The following is a 26,176-nucleotide window of genomic DNA, read 5'->3' as shown; positions in this document are numbered from 1 at the left end:
TAGATCATGAATCTTTGGAACTCTCTTCCCCAGGGAGTGGTGGAGGCTGGATCAATGAATAATTTTAAGGCAGAGTTAGATACATTCTTGACTAACAAGTGAGTCAAAGATTATCATGGGTAGGCAGAATATGGAGTCGAGGTCACAATCAGATTGGCCATGATCTTATAGAATGGCAGGGCCTACCCCTGCTCTTAATTCATATGTTCATATGCACATTTATCCTCTGTAGACTTGAGGTCATCCAAAATTCTACCTTCTGTGTTTTAACTTGCAACAATTCTGTTCTGCCATCACCCCTGGGTTCACTGACTTACACAGGATCCTGGTTAAGCAATGCTCAATTTTAAAATTTCCACCCTTTTTTTACAAATTACCCTCGTGCCTCCCCATCTCTGTAATCTCCTCCAGCCTCACAACTCTCTGAGATTTCTGCACTCCTCTAATTCTAACCCCTTGAGCATCCCTGGTTTAAATTGTGCCTTTGTTAGTGGCTGTGCCTCCACATGTCAAGGCCCCAAGCTGTGGAGTTCTCTCCCTAACCCTCTCTACCTCTCTTTCCTCCTTTAGAATGTTCCTTAAAACCTACCTCTTTGGCCAAGCTTTTGGCTTTCTGCCCCTAATATCACCTTATTGGCTCAGTGTCATGTTTTGCTTCATAATGTTCCTGTGGAGTGTCTTTGGATATTTTATTATTAAAGGCACTATATAAATACACCTTGTAATTGTCATTACAGGCTGGAATCTAATTGAGGGGTTTGGGGTGGTTTATACATAGAATAACAGATACCCAGGAGTGAGTTACAGACTGGAATCTAATCGAGGGGTTCAGGTGGTTTATACAGAGAATAACAGATACCCGGTAGTGAGTTACAGGCTGAAATCTAATCGAGGAGTTCAGGTGGTTTATACATACAGAGAATAACAGATACCCAGCAGTGAGTTACAGGCTGGAATCTAAACTAGGGGTTCAGGTGGTTTACAAAGAATAACAGATACCCGGGAGTGAGCTACAGGCTGGAATCTAATCGAGGGGTTCGGGGTGGTTTATATATAGAATAACTGATACCCGGGAGTGAGTTACAGGCTGGAATCTAAACTAGGAATTCAGGTGGTTTATACAAAGAATAACAGATACCCGGGAGTGAGCTACAGACTGGAATCTAATTGAGGGGTTCGGGGTGGTTTATATATAGAATAACAGATACCCAGGAGTGAGTTACAGACTGGAACCTAATCGAGGGGTTCGGGGTGATTTATATATAGAATAACAGAAACCCAGGAGTGAGTTACAGACTGGAATCTAATCGAGGGGTTTGGAGTTGTTTATATATAGAATAACAGATACCCGGGAGTGAGCTACACTGTTACAGACTGCAATCTAGTCCAGTTGCACTGTATATTTTGGGCAGAGGATGTCTTTTTTCTGTACACTCTGGAAAGAGTGAATGAATTTAATCCAATTCTGAGTGGGCATGAACTGACGTCACAAAATGATCATTCTGAGTAGTGGTGAAAGTAGTAATGTAGCCCTGCTACTGCAGATGGTGCTGTTCCTGGATCGTGTGTTGAGATATTGTTGGGACAGTGCAGAGTGACATTGACTTCGAGTTACTCATTGGTTCTGATCTTGGACCCAATGACAATTCTGGCAGGGGTGCAGAAAATGCGAGTTGTTCCAATGCCCAGCACTGGAATCTAGCAGCAGAATTCACCATTCTTCCCAGAACAAACATAGCCTGTAATCTAACCAAAGGTTACAATATGTTCCCTGCAAGAACTGAAATACATAAAATAAATCTGGAGATTAAATTACTGACTCATGTTCACTCGCGACTGTCTAGTATTGATAATTCTCCGTGAATTGTAAACATGGGTGAATGTTTTTCAGTCGTCTTATTATGGCGTGTTCTCTGTGGGACTTGAGGATAAAGCCTGTGTTCTGCAAGTTGAGGGAATGAGTTTTAATTGTTTAATTGTTAAAAGTGAATTACTAGGAGGAAATAATCTTTATGTTCTTCGCATTTATGTGGAAGGACAGTGTATCTGACCCCGGACTGCTCTTTCGAGGGGGCTGCTGTACACAGCCTCCATGGGCTCTGCTCTCCTACATCCCAGTGCGGCAGAGTGAACAGGCTGGGCAGCTGTGTTACTGAAAGATGTGCGCGGTCTGTACTTTCACTGAAGCCATGTGCATTGTGCTGATGAAGGAGGAGCAAGCAGACCGAGGGAGCCTTCCAAACGTCGGTGTGCACATGGGGTGGGGGGGGAAGGGGGGTGTAAATAAGGGGGAGGCGGAGTTGGGGGTGAAGTGCTGAGAGCCCTGGAGGTGTCTGCCTGTAAATGGCAGGTGGAGTGAGAGAGGTACCGGCGGGTATTTCTGCAAGTTAAGTAGTGTTAAAGTTGGATTTTTTTTTGTCGGTTGAAAAGGCAAGTGAGCTAATCCTGCTGTTTGTGTGTGAGGCAGAGTTGGACAGTGCTCCGGCTTGTAGCTGAATAAGGCAAAGAGAGAGCAGAGACAGCAAGTGGAAAGATAAAACTATTCTCCCTTTACAATATATCCCGTCCTCTCTCTCTCTCTGGGATGGGCACTTGAACTCCTCCAATCTTGGACTGCCTCAGCAGACTGTACCTCTGATAATTCGCTCTCTAACTTTCGCCCTGTGTGATTTTTACTCTTTTTCTGGGAGTTGGGAGGATTTCTTCCGCCTGGGGAGAGCCGGCTGCGGGCGCATGGTCAAGCCGAGTTGGAGTGCTCCCAGGGCGGCTGCTGCACCGCTCGCTTCCCGCTCCATCACTCGCTCCTGGCTGAGATGCCCCGGAATCACGCGGATAACGGCGGAGTTGCCGACGAGAAGCGGGTGGAGTTCGTGGGGCTGACGGCGGTGGAGAGCGGCTCCCCTAGCCCCGGGGACAGGCACCAGGGCAGCCGGCTGAGGCTGGCCGGGAACCCCGCGGATGGAGAGAGGCTGGCACTGGCCGGGGTGCCCGGGGACAGTGTGCAGAGTGCCCGGGTCGGGCTGCTGGGCAGACCGCTACCTCTCAAACACGGCAACAAGAGGAACGCCCGCTACCGAAAGCTGCAGAATTACCTGTACAACGTGCTGGAGAGACCTCGCGGATGGGCTTTTATTTACCACGTCTTCATGTGAGTAACGAGCACCCACTCACTCTCTGCACCACCAGGCCTCCAGCTCCCCAATATCTGCCCTGTCCTGCGCCAGTACCACCTGGTACAGAACAGGCGGTATTCCCGCCCGAAACAGCAGCTCCCACGCGTTGTAATCTTTACAAACTGTGCCATTCTGTTGAGAGTATATTTAAATACACTAATTATATCATTCGATTGTCAATTTTATATCGCCCAGGTTTACAATGTTCATAAACTGTTCTTGAATTTTAAAATATATTTAAATATATATTGTATTTTAAATCTATGTATATTACCACATGTGCTGGTGTTTTGAGTTACAACTACAGAGTTTTCCTGTTTGGATGTTTTAAAGTATATAATTGTACATGTAGTTTGATGGAGCAGTTTTAATGTCTCTAGTTTATGGGCTGTTGGTGTGTTTAAAGTGTGTGTAAGCACCAAGGTGTATTTATTGTTTTTCTACTGCCTCAAGTTTAACGAAATTAGGTTCCAAGTATTTATACAACAAATTACTCATAAAAAATTAAAGAATATTCCTTAATTTTAAATTTACTCCGAAAATGTCACATCACAGCGCCCTGTAACTATCTCCAGCTGAAGTCTAACAGTCTGAGCTGGTCGCTTTCATCCAAATCTGTCCTCTTCGGTGTGTTTGCCTGGAGACCGAGTGTTTGGAGCGGCGCACCGGGACATCTGTCTCACACTACCCACATCTAACAAGCAACAAAAGAGGCTTCACTCGGGACGTGCCACTGTCTCAAAACATTCCCTTTTACAAGGGTTCCAAACACAGGAGTAACTTTACGTGTGAGAGAAATGCGTTTGGCGGCTTGTGTGTACTTTAAAGAAATGTCGCTATATAAATGAACATTGTGTTGAAAGTATGCGTGAAGCATTGAACTCCTGTGTGACATTTAAATCCCATCAGTTGGTGTATATTACTCCGGGCTAGAAATAAACAGGGCATCTCATACTCAGCCTTGTTTGTCAGGTTGGACTATTCAATGTTTCACTTGTGTTGGAAATAACTCCATGCTCCCTTCAAATAAAACCATAATATCTCAAAGTAACCCTCTCTTTCCCACAGAAAAATCGTCCGCTCATCAATGTATTGATCTGCTGAGTTTATCATTGTTCCAGTGTCTGTAATGCTGGGGTAAAGTGATGGCTCAGATATCTTACTGCAAAAACTTAAATAAATTATTGAGAAGGAGATGGAGACACTCAGACAGAAAGAAAGTTTCTGCCCGTTTGTAAATCCTAGCACAGGGATAGCCTTGTCCCATTGGCTACAGCATTAGTGAGATTCTCAGCAGCGGTGTTACTGTGGGCTCTGTGCCAGTCCCTGACTGTGCCACACGCTGCTGCAGGGTTTTTACAAAGTTCAGGAGTGACCTACCTGCTTGCTACAATTGTCACTGTGCCCAAACTCACCTGTGCCCACACTCACCACGCTCATGACAGTGGTTGCTCATGATCTTATCTGAGAGTGAACATGCTACTTTAGACCAGCAACAAAGATCCAGAACCAATAACCAGTCTCAGTTAGTGAATGTTATTAGAATGACGATGACAGTTGGGATTTTTTTCTGCCTCCCTTGCCCCAAAAAACCCTTTGAGAGCAAGTGTGAAAATTTGAAGTCCAGCATTGTGCTGAAAAAGCCCAGTGGTTTGTGGACTGCCCTTTCCCCCCGGGACCCTGGTCCCAGGTCTGACCCAGACTAATGGGATCACAATGTCTTGTTTTCTGGCTGTGAGATTCTGGAGTGAACCACTTTAGTGCAGTTTAAACTGACCTGCTGTTGGATATGGTGCTGGGTCAGCAGGAACTGTGTGAATGTGAAAGTTTCACTTTGAGTGCTTGTACCTGAAGACTGAGGTGAGAAATTGAAGATTTTACGGTGATGAAATTTCAGGTGCTGCTTGATGTAGATATTAGTTAAAAGCAGAGGAACCTTTTTTTTCAAGTTATGTAGATTTTAGGGCACAGAACAGGCTATTCAGTCCAACTAGCCTGTGCCCTTGTTTATCCTCCATACAAGCTTCCTCCCATCCCTCTTCATCTTACTTTACCAACATATCCTCCTTTTCCCTTTTCCCTCACATGTTTATCCAGCTTCCCCTTAAATGCATCAGTTATTCACCTCAAGTGTGGTGGAGGCAGGTTCGATTGAGGCATTCAAGAGGGCAGTGGATGATTATCTAAATAGAAACAATGTGCAGGGGTACAGGGAAAAGGCAGGAGATTGGCACTAAATTAAAATGCTCAGAGAGCCGGTGCAGACACAATGGGCCGAATGGCCTCCTACCCCGTAACAATTCTGTGTGATTCTGTGAAATACACCCTGTGGTAGAGAATTCCATATTCCTACCACTCGCTGAGCGAAGGTTTTCTCCTGAATTATTTATTGGATTTATTGGTCATGATCTTATATTTATGACCCTCTAGATCTGACCACTGAAACTTCCTATTTTGTCAAAAAACATGACTTTGAAATGGATCATTTGTGCAGGTCAAAGGGATTCCTGAACATTAAGGGTGGTGAATAAGGAACACAGTATTTCATTATTCTCAACTTAAACATTTTCTTAACTCCTATCTGGCCAGAAATGGGCAAATTTCTGGACAAAAAAACTTTTAAAATCTCTGTTCATTTTTCAGATTCCCTCTGTTAATTGCAAAATTCTATCTGAGAAGTGATTCTGTGCATGTTTAAAACATATAATTGAACAGTAACAGAACCCTGGCCTTTTTGCACTCTGAAGGAGACTAGTCAAGTTGGGCCCAAGGAGGAGGGAGGGAATTGTGACAGCAACACTTATTCAAAGGCTTGGTAAATGGGAAATCTGTGAAAGGTGGCACTAACCAGTTTGAGAGAATGAAGATGTACTTTGGAGAAAGGGTGTGGTTGGGATGGGGGTGGGTTTGGAGGGAGGGGTTACCATGCTCCAATGCATAGATTTGTCGGATCAAATCACCTTTCACTGTCCCTTAAAATTCTCATGTCCTAACATTATTTCTGCATCAAAGGTTAGGAAAATGATCAAAGCTCACTGGCAACCAGTATAGCAGACTGAGGTAGTCTGTGTCACAAATTCAATGTAGAATGATTTCAAATGAACTATAGTTGTTACCTCGTCCAATCAGATTGCTGTTGAATTGTGCAATGGGAATTCAGAGAGTCAGAGTGGGTCTGCCTGACTTACTCATCATGGTGAGTTCATTTCAAAATCAATCAAAAGCAGGTGTGTGTCAGTGTGTGTGTGTCAGTGTGTGTGTGTGTGTCAGTGTATCAGTATGTGTGTCAGTGTATCAGTATGTGTGCATGCTCTGGGTGTATGTAAGTGTGTGTGCTTTAAGTATGTGAGTGTGTGTGTGTGAGTTTGTATGTATGGTCTGCGTGTGTGAGTGTATGCATGCACACATGAGTGTACGTGTGTGTGAGAATGTGAATGTGAGTGTGCATAAGCGGTGTTTGTGCTGTGTATGAATGTGATAGTGTACGCGTGTGTGTGTGTGATTTTAAGTGAGTGTGAGTGAGTGTGTGTGAGAATGGATGTGTGCTTTGGGTGTGTGAGTGTGTGTGAGAATGGATATGTGCTTTGGGTGTGTGAGTGTGTGTGTCTGCATGAGTGTGTGCTTGTGTAAGCATGCTCTGTGTATGTATCTGTCATGTCTCTGTATGTGAATGTGTAGCTGTGTGTGTGCAAGTTTGTGTGTGTGTGTGTGTGTGTGTGTGTGTGTGTGTGTGTGTGTGTGTGTGCGCGTGTGTACATGCACGTGTGCCCAGGGTATTATGGAATGGGCAGTGCTTTGTGTATATTGAAGTATTTAAAAGCTGTATTTTTGGCTGCAGGTCAGCAGTATCCTGGATCAGTGTTGTGTGACTGAGCTGCAGCAGGAACCATTCCTGGGGCCATATTTCTCTTTCGGGGTACTTCCCAAGGTGGCCTGTCCCAGTGGAGATACTGGCATCAGTTCCTTTCTATCACAGAATGTTACTGAAATCAGAACCGACGGGAATGTGATCAGCAAGGCAGGCTGCACTGCCTCTGAACTCGAAATCAGTACAGGGTTGATCATTCCTGCATAGGGCGCAGTAATGAAATGGAAATCTATTTTGGGGAGGAAATGCAGAAAAATACATTCAGCATTTCTGGTTATTATTGGAAAACAGTCAGTTATCAGTCAAGGGCTGGTTCGAGTCTAAAAGGGACAAAGATAGCTGGGTGAGTATTCATCATAGGAAGAGTACTAAAGCTCCCCTGTGTGCTGGGGCACAGATTGCACCCACAGGGAATGCAGTACTTACTGCAGGGTGCTAGAAAGATCAACATGAGTCATAACTCGGTCTTGGGGTTTGGCAGAGATCGAAGGTGAGGGCGGATGTTTGTGATGCCCATCTGGTGCATTCATGGGCAAGTGCTAACTCTGATTAGACATATTCCTGGAGATTTCATCACCTGATCTCCAGTCTCCAGCTGCCCTGCTCAGTTCAACAATGAGATTTTCCGTCCCTAAAATTTTATAACTCATCATCAAAAGTGTTCAAAAATCTCAGCAATGTTTCTAATGTTTTGAATGTTTCTACTGCCCCTATGATTTTTCCATGTGTTCACCCACAGCAGGATCCAAGAGATTTCGGGGCAACCCTGAAAGATTGGCAATTCCATAAATGGGAGGGAAGGACATTCCATGCCTCCTCTTCACTGCCATATGTGAGGGGGTTGAAGTGTCCTTGACCACTCCCAGGCATCCCTGGCACTGGTTAGACTGAACTTGGCAGAATCCTGGGCATGGGCTGCTATGGAACAGTGAGACCAAGGGAAGAAATGCCAGTTGCCTAAGGAGCCAAGAAAGGCAGCATTGATGTCGATGCTTAGTAAGCTGATAGCTGGGTCATAGTGCTGAGAGGAATGGGTGGGAGGAAGGATAAAAATCAGCAAGGACCCTACTCCTGGTCACTGTCCAGTGATTTGTGCTGTAAAATATGACTCTTGTGGGTGTTTGTTTTGGATATCACTGACCTTCTGCAGCCAAATAGCCAGCTCCTGTTCACTGTCTTGGGTGACTCAAGAAGAATGACCTGGAGGCTCTAGAGTGACTCAGTGGCCATGGAACCTGTTGGCAGCAAAAACCAACACCTTCATCACAGATAGACACAGGAAAACTGGGGGAAGACCAACAATATACATCCTGAGATGCTTCATAGGAGTGATCTCAGACAGAAAATGACCAAGCTACATAAAACAATATTTGTACAAGTAACCAAAAGCTGAGCCAAAGGATTGGGTTTAAGGATCATCTTAAAGGAGGATTGAGTGGTAGGGAGACAGAGGGTTTAGGAAAGGAATCCCTTGTTTTAGGACACAGGCAGCTGAAGGCATGGACACCAATGGGATGCTCAAGAGGCCGGAATTAGATGAGTGTTGATATCTGGAGGGTTGTGGGGCTGGAGATGATCGCAAAGATAAGGAGGGGCGAGGCCAATGGAGGGGTTTGAAAACTTGAATAAGAATTTTAAAATTGAGGCATTGCTGGACTGGAAAGCAATGTAGGATAGTGAGCACTGGGGTGACCAGGGAATAGGACTTGATATGATTTAAGACATGGGCAGCAGAGTTTCGGATGAACTGAAGAAGGTAGAAAAGAGATAAGAGTACAATGATTGTGTGAATAGCGGAGGAGAGCGGGCTAGGGGCTGTTTGTGGGAGGGTGCACTCTCAAAATCAGATCACATTATTGGTGGAACCTATAAATAGAAATGTATCTGACCCTATGGAGACTGTCAGACTGAGGGGTATGGGTGAGCGAACTCGCTAAGTTGCCCTGTGTCTATCATCTCCACATGTGTTGGAATGAGCACCTGAACAAAGCAGATCCAACAAATCCATGTGTGTTCTGTCAAGCTCAGGGATGTGATAACCAGACATTCAATTCCTCTCCTTGTAAACAAATATATATAATGTTCGAGCTCCATCATCATTTTTACATGATGCAATTAAAACCCCATTTTTAGAAAACAATTCAATGTGCACACATTGGGGGAGGGGCAGGAATCACAGAAACAAACTCACTGATGCGGGGCAAACTCTGGTACTGTTATTCCCAAGAATGCAAGGGTTTTCCTCACTGATTATGTACTGAGGTAGGGCAGGACCCCAGTGCCATACATGGTTACAGACGGGCATCACCATGTGGAGCTCTGCACCTTAAACATAAGGCAGAGGGTGCTAGTGAACTGACAACTCGAACACAATTTCCTAACTTTCACATGAAGAGAGGCACTGAGAACAGGCTGACACTCCCAGCACATTTGGAGGTGCAATGCAGAGTCAAAGGGGTTAACGCCTCCTGCTGTATGTTAAAGTGTCTGTATGCCTACCCTGGGAGATTGTGGGGGCTTTTCTCTCTTGTTCGGGTCTCTCAGTTTCTGGTCTCATTCTGTCTTTCCTTTCTCTTTTTACTGTTTTTTTTTCTCTATAACTCTCAGATCTTTCTATGTCTCTCTCTCTCTCTCCATCTTTCTCTCTATTTCTCTACCTTTCTTTCATTCTCTGCCTCTCTTGTCTCTCGTCTCTCTCTCTCTCATTATTTTTCTGTTATTCTCTGTCTTGTTTTCTTTCTCATTCTGTTTCTCTTGCTTCATCTGTCATTTACAGTTTCTGTCTTTTTCCTGGTCTTTCTTTCATTCTCTTGTTCTCTTATTTTCTCTTCCTCCTTTTTTGGCTCTCATTCTTTCTTTCCATTACTCCCTCATGGTGTTTGTTTTTCCCTCACTATTTCTCTTCCCCTCACAACATCGGAAACAGGCTGTGTAACCTCCTACCTTGGCCTGCGGATGTCAGGATAGTTAGCCAGCAGGTGAATCTCCCTCTCACTCTCGCTCTCTGTGTACTGCGGTGTAAGAAACCAGTGTGTGTATTTTCTACTCGTCCCTTGTCCAGTGCGACACTGCTTGCCAGGTTTAATTTGTAAGCAAATGTGTTCCAGGCTTCATTTAACTTATTGGTTTTTGTATCTATTTCATCCATCATTTGTTTAAAAAGATGGGAAAGGGGAGCTCCTTTGGACCATCTGGAGAATCTCCCACTCATGGGAAATACCTTAACACAGGAGGCAGCAATTGTCTGGCCAACAGTTTGAAAATAATCCTAGTAATTACATAGAAAGCAGAGAGAGAGAGTGCGACACTTCATCCCAGCTTCTGACTTTCAGCCCAAAGTCCTCTCCCCTTTCTATGGCAGTCTGATTGTTCTGAGAATGTGCTTACTTAACAACAATTTTACTTTATTTGGGCAGCAAGATAATACATTGGACATTGCCTGGCATAATCCTTCAGCTACCAACAGACCTCCCACAAGCAACACCAAGGGAGATCTATTAGTAAGAGATTTAAAATATAATTGGGATACAATCGCCACTACAATTCAGCCAAATCAGCACAAAAGACCAAGGAATGTTAAACACAAGGTGCATCCAGAATAAATCAAGTTCCAGTGATCTTTTGCGCTAGTTTGAAAAAACATTGTGCTGGAAGTCAGCCCTACACACAGGACTGGCCACGTTCCCAGAGGGAATTAATCACAGTGGCCAGTTTCTACAAATTGCACCTCCCTCCAAGGAAGCTTTGGAAACTACAATAAGCATTTTTTAGACACACTATGTACCTTTTGGACTGAGGGAAGGTATACAGTGGGGTCCCCTGGGGTTGTGACGAGGGACACTGCTTTCCTTAATATGCGTGAATGACCTAGACTCAGGGGTCCAGAGTACAATTTCAAAACTTGAAGGTGACAAAAAAGTTGGAAGCATTGTGAACTGTGAGGAAGATAGTGATAAACTTCAAGAGGACATAGACAGGCTGGTGGAATAGGCAAACATAGGGCAGAAGAAATTTTACCGCAGGGAACTGGGAAGTAATACACTTTGGTAGGTAGAATAAGGAAATGCAATATAAAATAAAGAATACAATGCTAAAGGGGGTGCAGGAGCAGAGGGACCTGGGGGTAAATCTGCACAGATCATAGAAGATGGCATGGAAAGTGGTTTATAAGGCATTTGGGATCCTGGGCTTTATAAATAGGGTCAGCGAATACAAAAGCAAGGAAGTTATAGAAAACATTGAAACGTGTCCAATTCTGGGCGCCACACTTTAGAAAGGAAATGAATTATTAGAGAGAGCGCAGAAAAAGTTTTACAAGAAAAGGTCTTAAGGCTGAGAGGCTTCAGTTTTGTGGATAGATTGGAAAAGCTGGGGCTGTTCTTCATAGAGGAGAGAAGGTTGAAGTTCTGGACAGTGTAGATTGAGAGAAACTGTACCCAAGGTGGAAGGGTTGAGAACAGAAGACACCAATTTAAGGTGATTGGCAAAAGAAACAAAAGCGACAGGAAAGAAACTTTTATTTTTACACAGAGGATGGTTAGGATCTGGAATGCACTGCCTGAAACTTGTGGAAGCAGATTCAGTTGTAGCTTTCAAAAGAGAATTGGATAATTATCTGAACATAAGAAATTTGCAAAGCGATGGGGACAAGGCAGGGGTGAAGGGGTTTGATAGGGTGGACACTGAGAGATTGTTTCTGCTGGTTGGGGAAACTAAAACACAGGGGCACAGTCTCAGGATAAGGGGCCGACATATCACCACCTTCAACACCTCTTTGATCCTTTTGTCTGTGACATCTTTTGATTATCTGCTCCTATCACTGCTTGCTTGTCCCCACAACCACCCCACCCTCAACTTCTCTCTCCCCCCACCCCCCATCTTAAAGCAGCTTATATTTCACCTCTCTCCTAACTATACTTCAGTTCTGTTGAAGGGTCATGAGGACTCGAAACGTCAACTCTTTTCTTCTCCACCGATGCTGCCAGACCTGCTGAGTTTTTCCAGGTAATTCTGTTTTTGTTTTGGATTTCCAGCATCCGCAGTAGCTTTTTGTTTTTATCATTTAGGACTGAGATGAGGGGAAATTACTTCACTTAAAGGGTTGTGAATCTTTGGAATTTTCTACCCCAGAGGCTTGTGGATGCTCCATCATTAAATATATTTAAGGCTGGGATAGACAGATTTTTGGTGTCTCAGGGAATTAAGGGATATGAGGAGCGGGTGGGAAAATGGAGTTGAAGTCCAAGATCAGCCATGATCATATTGAACGGTGGAGCAGGCTTGACGGGCTGTATAGTCTATTCCTGCTCCTATTTCTTGTGTCCTTATGTTCTTGTGGCTGGGAACAGGTGAATTGATCTGGCATAGGGCCAGAACAAACAGGATGGGTGTGTTTGATGGGATCGTATGTGCAGAGTGAACACACTGATTAGCCAGATTTTAAAAATGGCTTTTAGATGAGGCTCCTCTGCACATATTGTTGACCAATCACAGTAGGGCTGCTCCACAGAGAATAATGAGGAGTAGTGGAGGGTGAATGACTCTCTGATGTCTTTGTCCAGTTTACTGTAATGGCTGGTCAGAGTGTCTCATTTTTAAAATTTATTCATTCAAGGGATGTGAGCGTTGCTGGCTGGGCCATTATTAATTACCCTTGGGAAGGTGGTGGTGAGCTGCCTTCTTGAACCGCTGCAGTCCATGTGGTGTAGGTACACCCACAGTGCTGTTAGGGAGGGAGTTCCAGGATTTTGACCCTGCGACAGTGAAGGAACAGCGATATATTTCCAAGTCTGGATGGTGAGTGACTTGGAGTGGAACTTCTAGGTGGTGGTGTTCCCATCTATCTGTTGCCCTTGTCCTTCTAGGTGGTAATGGTCATGGGTTTGGAAGGTGTTGTCTAAGGAGCCTTGGTGAGTTCCTGCAGTGCATCTTGTAGATGGTACACACTGCAGCTACTGTGCGTCGGTGGAGGAGGGAGTGAATGTTTGTGGATGTGGTACTAATCAAGCGGGCTGCTTTGTCCTGACTGGGGCCAAGCTCCTTGACTGTTGTGGGAACTGCACTCATCCAGGCAAATGGGGAGTATTACATCACACTCCTGACTTGTGCCTTGTAGATGGTGGACAGGCTTTGGGGAGTCAGGAAGTGAGTTGCTCATCACAGGATTCCTAGCCTCTGACCTGCTCTTGTAGCCACAGTATTTATATGCCTAGTCCAGTTCAGTTTCTGGTCAATGGTAATCCCCAGGATGTAGATCAAGGGGTATTCAGCGATGATAATGCCATTGAATATCAAGGGGCGATGGTTAGATTCTCTCTTGTTGGAGATGGTCATTGCCTGGCACTTGTGTGGTGTGAATGTTACTTGCCATTTGTCAGCCCAAGCCTGGACATTGTCCAGGTCTTGTTGCATTTGGACATGGACTGCTTCAGTATCTGAGGAGTTGCGAATGATTTATTTTTCATTCATTCATGGGAAGTGGGAGTCGCTGGCTAGGCCAGAATTTATTGCCTATCCCTAAGAGCCAATCACATTGCTGCGGGTCTGGAGTCACATGTAGGCCAGACTGGGTAAGGACAACAGATTTCCTTCCCTAAAGGACATTAGTGAACCAGATGGGTTTTTCTGACAAGAGGCAATGGTTTTTTTGGTCATCATTAGACTTTTAATTCCAGGATTTTTATTGAATTCAAATTTCACCACCTGCTATGCTGGGATTTGCACCCAGACCCAGTGCATTACTCTGGATCTCTGGATTACTAGTCCAGTGACAAGACCACTATGCCATCACCTCCCAGTGAACATTGTGTAATCATCAGCACTTTTAGCCTTATAATGGAAGGAAGGTCATTGATGAAGCAACTGAAGATGGTTAGGTCTAGGACACTACCCTGAGGAACTCCTGCGGTGATGTCCTGGAGCTGAGATAACTGACTTCCAACAACCACTACTTTCTTCATTTGTGCTAGGTATGACTCCAACCAGTGGAGAGTTTTCCCCCTGATTCCCATTAACTCCAGTTTTGCTAGGGCTCCTTGATGCCACACTTGGTCAAATGCTGCCTTGATGTCAAGGGGTGTCACTCTCACCTCACCTCTGGAGTTCAGCTCTTTTGTCCATGTTTGAACCAAGGCTGTAACAAGATCAGGAGCTGAGTGGCCTTGGCGGAACCCAAACTGAGTGTCAGTGAGCAGGCTATTGCTAAGCAAGCGCCGCTTGACAGCACTGTTGATGATTCCTTCCATCACTTTACCGATGATTGAGAGTAGACTGATGGGGCAGTAATTGGCTGGGTTGGATTTGTCCTGCTTTTTGTGTACAGGACATAACCTGGACAATTTTCCACATAGCCGGGTAGATGCCAGGGTTGTAGCTGTACTGGAACAGCTTGGCTCGGGGTGCGGCAAGTTCTGGAGCACAAGTCATCAGTAGTGTTGTCGGAATATTGTCAGGGCCCACAGCCTTTGCAGTATCCAGTGCCTTCAGCCGTTTCTTGATATCAAGTGGAGTGAATCAAATTGGCTGAAGACTGGCATCTGTGATGCTGGGGACCTCCGGAGGAGGCCGGGATGGGTCATCTACTCGGCATTTCTGGCTGAAGATTGTAGCAAATGCTTCAGCCTTATCCTTTGCACTGACGTGCTGGGCTCCTCCATCATTTGAGGATGAGCATCCTCCTCCTGTGAGTTGGTTGATTGTCCACAATATTCACGACTGGATGTGGCAGGAATGCAGAACTTAGATCTGATCTGTTGGTTGTGGAATCACTTAGCTCTGTTTATCACTTGCTACTTATGCTGTCTGGCATGCAAGTTATAGCTTCACCAGGTTGACACCTCATTTTTAGGTGTGCCTGGTGCTGCTCCTGGCATGCCCCCCTGCACTCTTCATCGAACCAGGGTTGATCCCCTGGCTTTATGGTAATGGTAGATTGGGGGATATGACAGGCCATGAGATTACAAATTGTGGTTGAGTAAAATTCTGCTGCTGCTGATGGCCCACAGCGCTTCATGGATGCCTAGTCTTGAGTTGCTCGATCTGTTTGAAATCTATCCCGTTTAGCACGGTGGTTGTGCCACAAAACATGATGGAGGGTATCCTGAATATGAAGATGGGACTTTGTCTCCACAAGGACTGTGCGGTGGTCAACCCTACCGATACTGTCATGGACAGATGTATCTGCAGCAAGTAGGTTGGTGACGATGAGTTCAATTATGTTTTTCCCTCTTGTTGGTTTCCTCACCACCTGCCGCAGACCCAGTCTAGCAGCTATGTCCTTTAGGACTCGGCCAGCTCGGTCAGTCCTAGTGCTGCCGAGCCACTCTTGGTGATTGACATTGAGTCCCAGAGTCCATTCTGTGCCCCTGCCACCCTCAGTGCTTCCTCCAAGTGGTGTTCAACATGGAGGAGCGCTGATTCATCAGCTGAGGGAGGGCGATATGTGGTAATCAGCAGGAGGTTTCCTTGCCCACATTTGACCTGACGCCATGTGACTTCATGGCATCCTGATTCGATGTTGAGGACTCCCAGGGCAACTTCCTCCTGACTGTATACCACTGTGCCACCACCTCTGCTGGGTCTGTCCTGCTGGTGGAACAGAATGTACCCAGGGATGGTGATGGTGGTGTCTGGGACATTATCTGTGAGGTATGACTCCATGAGTATGACTATGTCAGGCTGTAGCTTGACTAGTCTGTGATACAGCTCTCCCAATTTTGGCACAAGCCCCCAGATGTTAGTAAGGAGGACTTTGAAGGATTGACAGGGCTGAGTTTACTGTTGTCGTTTCCGGTGCCTAGGTCAATGCCAGGTGGCCCATCCGGTTTCATTCCTTTTTTGAGACTTCTTAGCGGTTTGATACAACTGAGTTGCTTGCTAAGCCATTTCAGAGGATGGTTAAGATTCAACCATATTATTGTGGATCTGGAGTCTCATGTAGGCCAGGCCAGGTAAGGATGGCAGATTTCCTTCCCTAAAGAGCATCAGTGAACCAGATGGGTTTTTACAACAATCGATAATAGCCATCGTTAGATTTTTATTGAATTCAAACTCCACCATCTGCCGTGGCGGGATTCAAACCCCAGAGTATTACCCTGGGTCTCTGGATTACTCATCCAGTGACAATACCATAATGCCACTGCCTCTCCCAAACAGCACGCTTCCTGCTCCTTGGCTGCTACCAGAGGGTATTACTTTCTGCGCTTTCTGCCATCCAATGTGGCTTATGTTTTGTGTGCAAGTAAAATCTCAGGCTGTTGGTGTGGGGAGGTGGGATTGGCCAATGAAGGAGTGCGGGGTTCCACTTCTGATCTTTGCCACTAACAATAAGGAACCTGTACTGTGCCCTTCCTCATTTTATGCACGCTCTGTATTTTAGAAATTAAGGTAAGACTAGGTGTTTTGATAGAGACTTTCACCACATCACAAAGACCCAGGACACTTTACAGCCAATGAGTTAGTCGTGGAATTCTGCCCCTGATATAACGTAGGTAATGTAGCTGGCAATTGGCATGCAGCAAGCTCCACAAAGACCAGTGAGATCATGACAACATTGATGTTGGACCAGGGAGAACTACCCTCCTCTTTAAATAGTGTCATGGAATCTAACACCTGAGAGGGCTTTGGTTTAACGTCTCATCTGATGGTGTTGCATTCTCTCAGTACTGTACAGGGACTGTCAGCCTAGATTTTGCGCCCAAGCCTTTTGAGTGGGGCTTGAACCCACACCCTACTAACCCAGGCAAGATGGTTACCAGTTGAGTCACGGCTGACACCTAAATTGCTGCATTATTCAGTCAAAAATTGAAAAGTCCAACCAAAAAATGATATGTGGCAGCCTAAATATGTCCAAGAGTGGCTAATTTATACCTTCAATGTAGGTACAAATTGGGCACTGGTTCATGATGAAGGTTTCAAATACCTAAACACGCAAGTTATAAATTAGCCAGGTAAAGAAATCAGATGGAAAATTTTCAGCCAGCTAGTAATTGAAACATGGCCTCAGGGAAGGGCATTGAAGCAGAAAAAGAAATTAGATTTAAGATACAAATGGTTGAATATCCTGAGTAGGAAATGACAGAAAACTTGCAAAGTGTTGTATTTATACAGCACGTGTCATATTTCTCAGTCTTCATGTGTGAACCTGGGTGGTGAGTGCCCAGTTAATGTGCGGTGTTGCATGAGAAAAGCATGTTTCCCAAAACCTGCTCCTTTTCCTGTAGAGCCCAGGGATCTTTCATATTCTCCTGAACTAGTGATGGATGCAGCAATCCCTCAGCAGTGTTATCAGCTTAACTTCAGACACTTGAGACCCAGAGTAGATCTTGAACCTGCTGCCTTCTCACTCAAGAGGCAAGAGTCTTACCATCTCACCCAAGATGATCTTTGCTGAGATACTGTGAGAAAGCTGGGATGTGGAGCTCAAAAAGTTTATAATTGCCATTTCCTGTTCCTAAATATACCTCATTCTCCTAAGGTAGTGGCTGGATCCCGGGTGCTGGTGACGAGCACAGTGTACCCATGACTGTATCAGCCACTACCACTGCCCATCTTCTTAGGTTGAAATGTCCAAACATTCTCAAAACAAGGTTATAAATTGTCATATGAATTTGAGATACTTGGTTCTGTTGTGAAATCTAAACTTGCCTGTAGCTTGTTTAAAAATTAATTCAGATAGAACACTTTCCATTCATGGGGCATAATCATAAATCAGTCCGAGTGTAAACCATAAAGGCAAACATTCCTAACCAAAAGGGATGACAAAGTAATAAATAATAGAAAAATGTATAAATGTCTGCTTACCCATTTCCATTTACTTTCAGCTTTCTCCTGAACCTTCTTCAGCTTATCCAATTTGTATAAAGTTAATACATGGATTCCAAACAGTGATCACCAACTCCATACGTCCCACGCAACTGTCCTTAATTGAGCTTCAGCAGTGAGGGAATGAATGTTTGTGGATGGGGTGCCAATCAAGCAGGGCTGCATTGTCCTGGATGGTGTCGAGCTTCTTGTGGGAGCTGCGCTGATCCAGGAAAGTGGAGTGTATTCCATCGCATTCCTGACTTGTGCCTTGTGGATGGTGGACAGGCTTTGGGGAGTCAGGAGGTGAGTTACTCGCTGCAGGATTTCCAGCCTCTGACCTGCTCTTGTAGCCACAGTATTTATATGGCTGGTCCAGTTCAATTCCTCGTCAATGGTAATCCCCAGGATGTTGATAGTGGGGGATTCATTTGATGGTAATGCCATTGAATGCCAAGGGGCGATGGTTAGATTCTCTCTTGTTGGAGATGGTCATTGCCTGGCACTTGGATGGCGCGAATGCCACTTGTCAACCCAAACCTGCATGTTGTCCAGGTCTTGTTGCATTTGGACATAGACTGCTGCAGTATCTAAGGATTCACGAATGGTGCTGAACATTGTACAATCATCAGCGAACATCCACATTTCTGACCTTATGATGGAAGGAAGGTCATTGGTGAAGCAGCTGGAGATAGTTTGGCCTAGGACACTACCCTGAGGAACTCCTGTGGTGATGTCCTGGAACTGAGATGATTGGCCTCCAACAACCACAACCCCATCTTCCTTTGTGCTAGGTATGACTCCAAACAGCGGAGAGTTTCCCCCCCTGATTACCATTGACTCCAATTTTGCTAGGGCTCCTTGATGCCACACTCAGTCAAATGCTGCCTTGATGTCAAGGGCAGTCACTCTCACCTGACCTCTAGAGTTCAGCTCTTTTGTCCATGTTTGAACCAAGGCTGTAATGAAGTCAGGAGCTGAGTGACCTTGGCGGGACCCAAACTGAGTGCCAGTGAGCAAGCTATTGCTAAGCAAGTGCTGCTTGATAGCACTGTTGATGACCCCTTCCATTACTTTACTGATGATCAAGAGTATACTGATGGGGCAGTAATTGGCCGGTATTGATTTGTCCTGCTTTTTGTGTACAGGACATAACTGGGCAATTTTCCACATAGCCGGGTAGATGCCAGTGTTGTAGCTGTACTGGAACAGCTTGGCTAGTGGTGTGGCAAGTTCTGGAACACAAGTCTTCAGCAGTATTGCCAGAATATTCTCAGGGCCCACACCCTTTTCAGTATCCAGTGCCTTCAGCCATTTCTTGATATCACGTGGAGCAAATTGAATTGGCTGCGGACTGGCATCTGTGATGCTGGGGACCTCCAGAGGAGGCCGAGATGGATCATCCACTCGGCACTTCTGGCTGAAGATTTTTGTGAATGCTTCAGCCTTATCTTTTGCACTGATGTGCTGGGCTCCCACACCATTGAGGATGGGGATATTTGTGGAACCTCCTCGTCCAGTGAGTTGTTTAATTGTCCACCACCATTCACAACTGGATGTGGCAGGACTGCAGAGCTTAGATCTGATCTGTTGATTCTGGAATCACTCAGTTCTGTCTATCACTTGCTGCTTATGCTGTTTGGCACACAAGTAGTCATGTGTTATAGCATCACCAGGTTGACTCCTCATTTTTAGGTATGCCTGGTGCTGTTCCTGGCATGCCCTCCTGCACTCTTCATTGAACCAGGGTTGATCCCCTGGCTTGATGGTAATGGTAGAGTGGGGGATGTGCTGGGCCATGAGGTTACAGATTACGGTTGAGTACAATCTGCTGCTGCTGATGGCCCACAGCACCTCTTGGATGCCCAGTCTTGAGTTGCTCAATCTGTTTGAAATCTATCCCATTTAGTATGGTGATAGTGCCACACAACATGATGGAGGGTATCCTTAATATGAAGGCAGGACTTCGTCTCCACAAGAACTGTGCGATGGTCACTCCTACTGTTACTGTCATGGATGGATGCATCTGTGGCAGGCAGGTTGGTGAGAATGAGGTCAAGTATGTTTTTCCCTCTTGTTGGTTCCCTCACCACCTGCTGCAGACCCAGTCTAGCAGCTATGTCCTTTTGGACTCAGCCAGCTCGCTCTGTAGTGGTGCTACCAAGTCAATCTTGGTGATGGACATTGAGGTCCCCCACCCAGAATACATTCTGTGCCCTTGCCACCCTCAGTGCTTCCTCCAAGTGGTGTTCAACATGGAGGAGCACTGATTCATCAGTTGAGTGGGGGTGACCCATGGTAATCAGCATGGTGCGTGGCACATGGTGATGCCATGAGACTTCATGGGGGCCAGAGTCGATGTTGAAGACTCCTAGGGCAACTCCCTCCTGAATGTATACCACCAGCATACCCAGGGATGGTGATGGTGGTGTCCGGGACATGATTCTGTGAGGATGACTGTGTCAGGCTGTTGCTTGACTAGCCTGTGAAACAGCTCTCCCAATTTTGGCACAAACCCCCAGATGTAAGGAGGATCTTGTCATTTCTGATGCCTATGTTGGGTTTCATTCCTATTCAATGGTTTTATAGAATGATGGGCCATTTTAGAGGGCATTTAAGAGTTAACCTCAAGCATATCTAGAGTTTGAAGCAGATCAAACCCGGATTCCCAGAGCATTACCCCGGGTCGCTGGATTACCAGTCCAGTGACAATACCACTACGCCACTGCCTCCCCAATGTGTGTTGTGTGTGCAGTGTCCTGAAAACATGCATAACTCTAAAGTGTTACTGTTTATGTGGTAAGAGTAATGTGAACGCTCTACCAAAGATGCATATGAAAAGAAATTCTGAAATACCGTGAATCTAGAAAGAGAAGAGATTAATAGGTTGTGTATAGCACACCTCATCAGAGACTGTTTATACATAATGTGCATTGGAGGTGGTGTGGGTAAGGGTAAGTCCTGTTTAATGCCCGATTAAAGGTTTAATGAGACTGTTTCACCATACTGATCAGTTTAACTACCCATTTCTTATCCCGCTAATGGTTTAAATGACCCTCTTTGTTGTGCCTAATGGGGAGTTTAATATCATGAGAGAGTGCTGCATTTTCCCTCCTGTGTTTATCCACAGCTCCTGTGATGGTGCATTCTATTCACTTTTCAGAAAGCTAACTGTCCTTTGAACTGATGTACACTTCGATGCTGTAACTTTGGTCTGTCCATAGTGTTGGCTCCTTGCACTCAGACACCCTGCTCTGTCAATCACGGGAAGCTTTATAAACCCAGTGATCCATGATGTATAATTGTTTAATAAAGTCAGGTTCACAGTGGCAGATGTCAGGAGTTTTCCAGTTTAGTGATTAATTGTGTTAGAATACAGAAGAGCTTACCTCAGGAGTTAGATTACAACTGTGAGATTAAATATTGCAAAGGCAATCAGAAAATAATTTTTCAAATTCAATTAAATCTGATTGAACCACAGTTCATATAGTTTATGAAATGGCAAGAATTGCAAATTCTATATGGGCTGTACTTCAGTACGTCTGATATTTTATTGCTTTCCTGTCCCATGGCTTCATGTGCATTTACAACGGAAACTTTAAAAGTACATGTTAAAGACATGGGATTGATGATGTGCAGCAGTCTGCAGCTTGGTGAACCTGTCCATTTGGTGATTTGTTTACTCAGTAATGTGTGCAAAGCAATGTAATCAGAGTTACTGCATCTTTGAAAAATTCCTGGGTGAAAAATAGTGTGAAAATGTCAGAGTTTTGGCGAATAAATGAGAATAAATGTCAATAATAAATAATAAGTTGACGGATCATATGTTTATGCTACATTTTTGAAGAAGAGCTGGTGAGTTCTCCTGATCAATGCCTGTCTCTCAAAACAACGTCATTAAAACAGATTATCTGCTCATTATCACATTGCTTGGAGCAGTTTGCTTTGTGTGAATTAGCTGATGCATTTTCTACATCTCAGCAATAACTGCACTTCTAAAGCACTTCACTGGCTGAAAAATGCTTTCGAACATCCTAAGGTCAGAAAAGGTGCCATATAAATGCAAGTCTCTGGGCAGAATATTACGGGGGTCAGATGGCTTGCCCCCCCCCCCCACCCCAGGAGCAAAGTCAGATTGAGCTGACCTGCTCCACACCAGCCCGCCTCTGTGGGCGAGCTAAACCACCCCCCCCCCCTCCCACCCCCCTCCACTAAGGAGGGAGTCCTGCCCTCGGGAGCTGCCGGCCAATTGGATTGGTCGGCAGCTCCATCAGTCCTGGCAGCACCATGGGCAGAATTTTATGTCTTGCAGGCGGGCGCGCGCCTGACCCATTTGGGAGTAAAGTAGTGCGCGATGATGTCGTGCGAGCGTCCCAGCGTCATCGTGCACTCGTGCAATATTTTGGTCGGTGGGAGTGCGCGGGTGCCGGAGCGGCGCTCGCCATTAATTAATTGGCCACTTAAGACCCTTAAGAGTCCAATTGACTGCGATTTTTCCTTGCCCATGTGATTTCCAGCTCGTCACACGGGCAAAACGTGCAGGCGGCCAGCCAACATTTTCACAAACCTCATCCAGGAGCGGGATAAAAAGGGTCAGCAGCATTGCCAGTGTGAGCAGCGAGGAGTTTAGGAGATAGTCTGCTGCTGGTTGTTGTTGGTACTTGGCAGCTTCATCTCTGTTTGGGGCTTCATTGTTAGCATTTCCAGGCCTCATTGCTGTCTGCTAGACCCCCGGGGGATTCAGACCGTGTGGAACCTTCCCGGTATCAGACAGTCTTCCATTACCTTGAGATTGTGGTCTCCGCTGGTGGCACCTCCTCTGAGGAGGAAGAGAGGGGCAGAAGGGAGAGGAGGCCAGGTGTCCCAATGCAGGTTCTGATGGAGGGGGAACCTGTGGGAGGAGGGGCGCATGTACAGGGGCACAGGGCCAGCAGGTAGCCCAAGGTGGAAGGGGCCGCAGAAGACACCACTATCCTGTTGCCAGGGTTTACAGGCGGTGATACAGCTACCTCAATTTGTCCGAGGTGCAATGCCAAAGGAGGCTCCACCTCTGCAGGGAGACAGTGACCCCCATTTTCCAAATTTTTGGGCCTGAGATCAGCTCTGACTTTGTGGGTGGACACCCCATGCCAGTGGCTCTGAAGGTCACAGTGGCCCTCAGCCTCTATGCCTCCAGCTCTTTCCAGGGCTCAGTGGGGGATCTGTGTAGAATCTCCCAATCAGCAGTACACAGTTACGTCAAGCTGGTGACAGAAGCTCTGTTCAGGTGGGTACTGACCTTTATTCATTACCGTATGGACGAGGTCAGCCAGGCTGGGCGAGGCAGAGGCTTCACGGCCATTGCTGGCTTCCCCCGCGTCCAGGGTGCAATAGACTGTACACATGTGGCCATCAAGGCACCAGCAGGTCAGTCAGGTGCCTTCGTCAACAGGAAGGGCTTCCACTCCATGAACGTGCAGATAGTGTGACCACAGGATGTAGACCCTGCAAATCTCTACAAGGTACCATGACATGTACATCCTCAGACACTCCCAGGTGCCGAGGCTCTTCAGTGCTCCAGCCGACTGGATGGATGGCTGCTGGGGGACAAGGGCTACCTGTTGAAAAGGTGGCTCATGACGCCTCTCCGCCATCCAAGAACCGAGGCAGAGCAGCATTATAATATGAGTCATGCCTCCACAAGGACAGTGATAGAGAGGACTATAGGTCTTCTGAAGATGCGCTTCCGATGCCTGGATCGTTCAGGGGAGCACTACAATACCCCCCAGAGTGGGTGTCACTGATAGTGGTTGCATGCTGCACTCTCCACAATCTGGCACTGGCAAGGGGGGACCCACTGGAGGAAGAGGATCTTGATGCAGCTGCACAGACCACAGAGGATGAGTCCAGTAGTGAGTCAGAAGAGGAGCACGTTGAGGAGAACGCTGACGATATGGAGGCAGGGACACCAGGGATGCCTTGATCCAATGCTCCTTCAGTGAGGCTACCAAAGATCAGCTTCAAACGCATGCTGGGGCTGCCTCCTCCATCCCAGGTGTCTGAAAGGACCCTTCCATTTGAACACAAAGAACCCTCAATGCCTGTGCAATAAAGTTCAGAGTCACTTATGTCCAGCATTACATACTGGCGCACCCTGCACCAAAAAAATAAAAGGGTGAAGCATACTCAGGCCATGTTGACAAAAGCAAAATTTATCTCATTTTGACAATTCCAAACTATTTCCATAAACCTCCCTGGTCTTCATTCCCAGACCAGTATAGATAAAGTAAACATAAATGAACAGAAAATCACCCGTGACTTTCCCTCTTGTGCTCATGGTGCCTTTAACTTACGTTTGCGAGTGCTACATCTTGGTGCCCCCACCTCACTGGCACCGGCATTGGCGTCAGCCTGCCGACTGTGGTGTCTTGATGGCCTTGTTGACCTTGGCGATCATCCTCTGGCCAGTGGAGCCTGTGCTGGCCCCACATGGGAGGAAGCGGCCAGTGCCACAGCTGGCATCTCTCCAGTCATCACAGCCTCATCAGATGCCACGGTCACTGGCAGAGGGGCAGAGGAGCTGCTGCCATCATCCAGAGCGCCCTGAGAGGAGCCTGCAGGGATGACAGGCAGCTCATGCGCCAACGTGAGGTCGCTCTGGCTCACCATTGATGGACGGGCACCGAGCTGGGATACTGGGTGCCTCATCCATCTCCCACACTGGCAATGACCACCTGAGGTCAGGACCTGTGTGAGGGCTTGCAGGTCCGAGCCCATCCCCAGGAGCCCCTGATTCCGTTCTTGGAGCTGCCTCCCCATGGAGGAGGCAGTGCGCTCGGCCATGAGAGTCAACGCAGTGCTCACACTCCGCAGGGACTCCTCCACAACAGAGACCATGGCACGCAGACCCTCATGGTTCTTTGCCAGATCCTCCCGCACATCCCGCTGGACATCTAGTATCTGCCGCCTAATGGATGACTCTAGAAGCTCATCATCAGCTTTCAACTGAGCATCGTCCTGGTCCCAACAGTCCTCCAACTGCCTGCGCCCTGGGCACTCTCTGCCTCCGCCTGCGCCTCAAGCGAGTGTGAAGTGCCCTCACCAATGTGCACCGAGATACAAGCCACCGCTGTAATGCCTACTGAGGTGCTGGTATCTGCACTGGTACCTGCTTCAGGGAGCGGGTGTGACGCAGGTGACAGCGACGCCCGGTGGTCCTGTGGCATATAGGGTGGCCCTTCCGGGTCGGCAGAACGAATGCCTGCTGGTGAACTTCAAGGGGAGAACAAGGACATGTCATTAGTTTAAGTCATCACACTGTCACTGTGCATGCCAGGCACCCTGGTGAGACAATGGAGATCTGCATCATGGTGCCCTGTCTTCCAATGATCAATGGGGACTCCAGGTTTGAGGCTCCCATCAATGAAGAGACTATACTAGAATGGTTGCACAATCCAAAACTCTCATCTCTGTGCTCTTACTTTCGCCTGGTCCCCACGCCCGGTTGCATGTAGGGCGGGCTGGCTCTTGAGCTCCAGGGCATCTTGTTCGTATCTCGAGAGGATTAGGAGGCTAGCAGGGCCTCCGCTGGTCCGGGTCCTTTCTAATTTGTTGTGGGCCGTCTTCTCCTGAAAGGACAGAGGAGCATTGATTAGTCCACTCTCTACCTGCGGCGCCATTGCATCCTGGCCAACCCCACCTGAGGAACGCCTCGCATGGCACACCTGAGTCATGGCCCTCGAGCTGCAAGGCACTCAGTCCAAGCAGCCAGGGCTCACCCCCTTGGCCAGCTCCAGCATCATTGACAGTTGGTACTCAGACTTTAACACCCCTGAGGTCCATAGGGGGACGGCCGGCCCATAACACATCTTCACACTGACCCATGCCAACATGGTGCTCACCCTTCCTGAGTGCAGCAGGTCATTGAAGCACTTCGGGTACTGCACACATGTGCACCGCTCTGCGATATGGCTGCTCACCACCGCTGCCACCTCCTCCCATGCCCTCTCTGTGAGGTGTGGTGGCCTCTTCCTTCCATTCCTGGGGACAGGGGTGTCCCTCCTGGCAGCCACCTCATCAGAAAAACGAGGGGCTGAGTGCCCACCCGACCTGCCCTCCCGTCTGCCGTGTCGAACTGCACTCAGGTCCATCGCGAAGGTTCAGGGGACGTCCTCCACGGCAGCCTTCCTGAACACCATTGGACCCAGCGGCCGACAGGCCCCCTCCCCCTCCCCCGCCCCCGCCCGACCCTTCCCCACAGTGCGGAGCCACATTTCACACTGAGCGGGCTTCAATCGGCCTGCCAGCGTGAAATCGCGGTCCGAGCCCAATCGCGGACCGTCTGTTTTGCGGGCAT

General features: G+C 46.9%; 1 protein-coding gene across 1 annotated transcript in view; it reads left to right on the top strand.

Moving 5' to 3' along the window:
* The first annotated feature begins 2,331 nt into the window (after positions 1-2,331).
* The window catches only part of kcnq4 (potassium voltage-gated channel subfamily Q member 4), a 596,979-nt gene continuing 573,134 nt past the window's right edge, over positions 2,332-26,176 (top strand). Inside the window, exon 1 of the mRNA XM_078566896.1 lies at positions 2,332-3,148. Coding sequence (XP_078423022.1) covers positions 2,814-3,148 — 335 coding nt within the window. The 5' untranslated portion in view covers positions 2,332-2,813. The remainder of the gene's footprint in view (positions 3,149-26,176) is intronic.

This window comes from Cetorhinus maximus, chromosome 21 (genome assembly GCF_964194155.1).
Source record: "Cetorhinus maximus chromosome 21, sCetMax3.hap1.1, whole genome shotgun sequence".
NCBI lineage: Eukaryota > Metazoa > Chordata > Chondrichthyes > Lamniformes > Cetorhinidae > Cetorhinus > Cetorhinus maximus.
The sequence above is the reverse complement of the archived record's forward strand: the minus strand, read 5'-3'. Positions and strand labels throughout refer to the sequence as shown.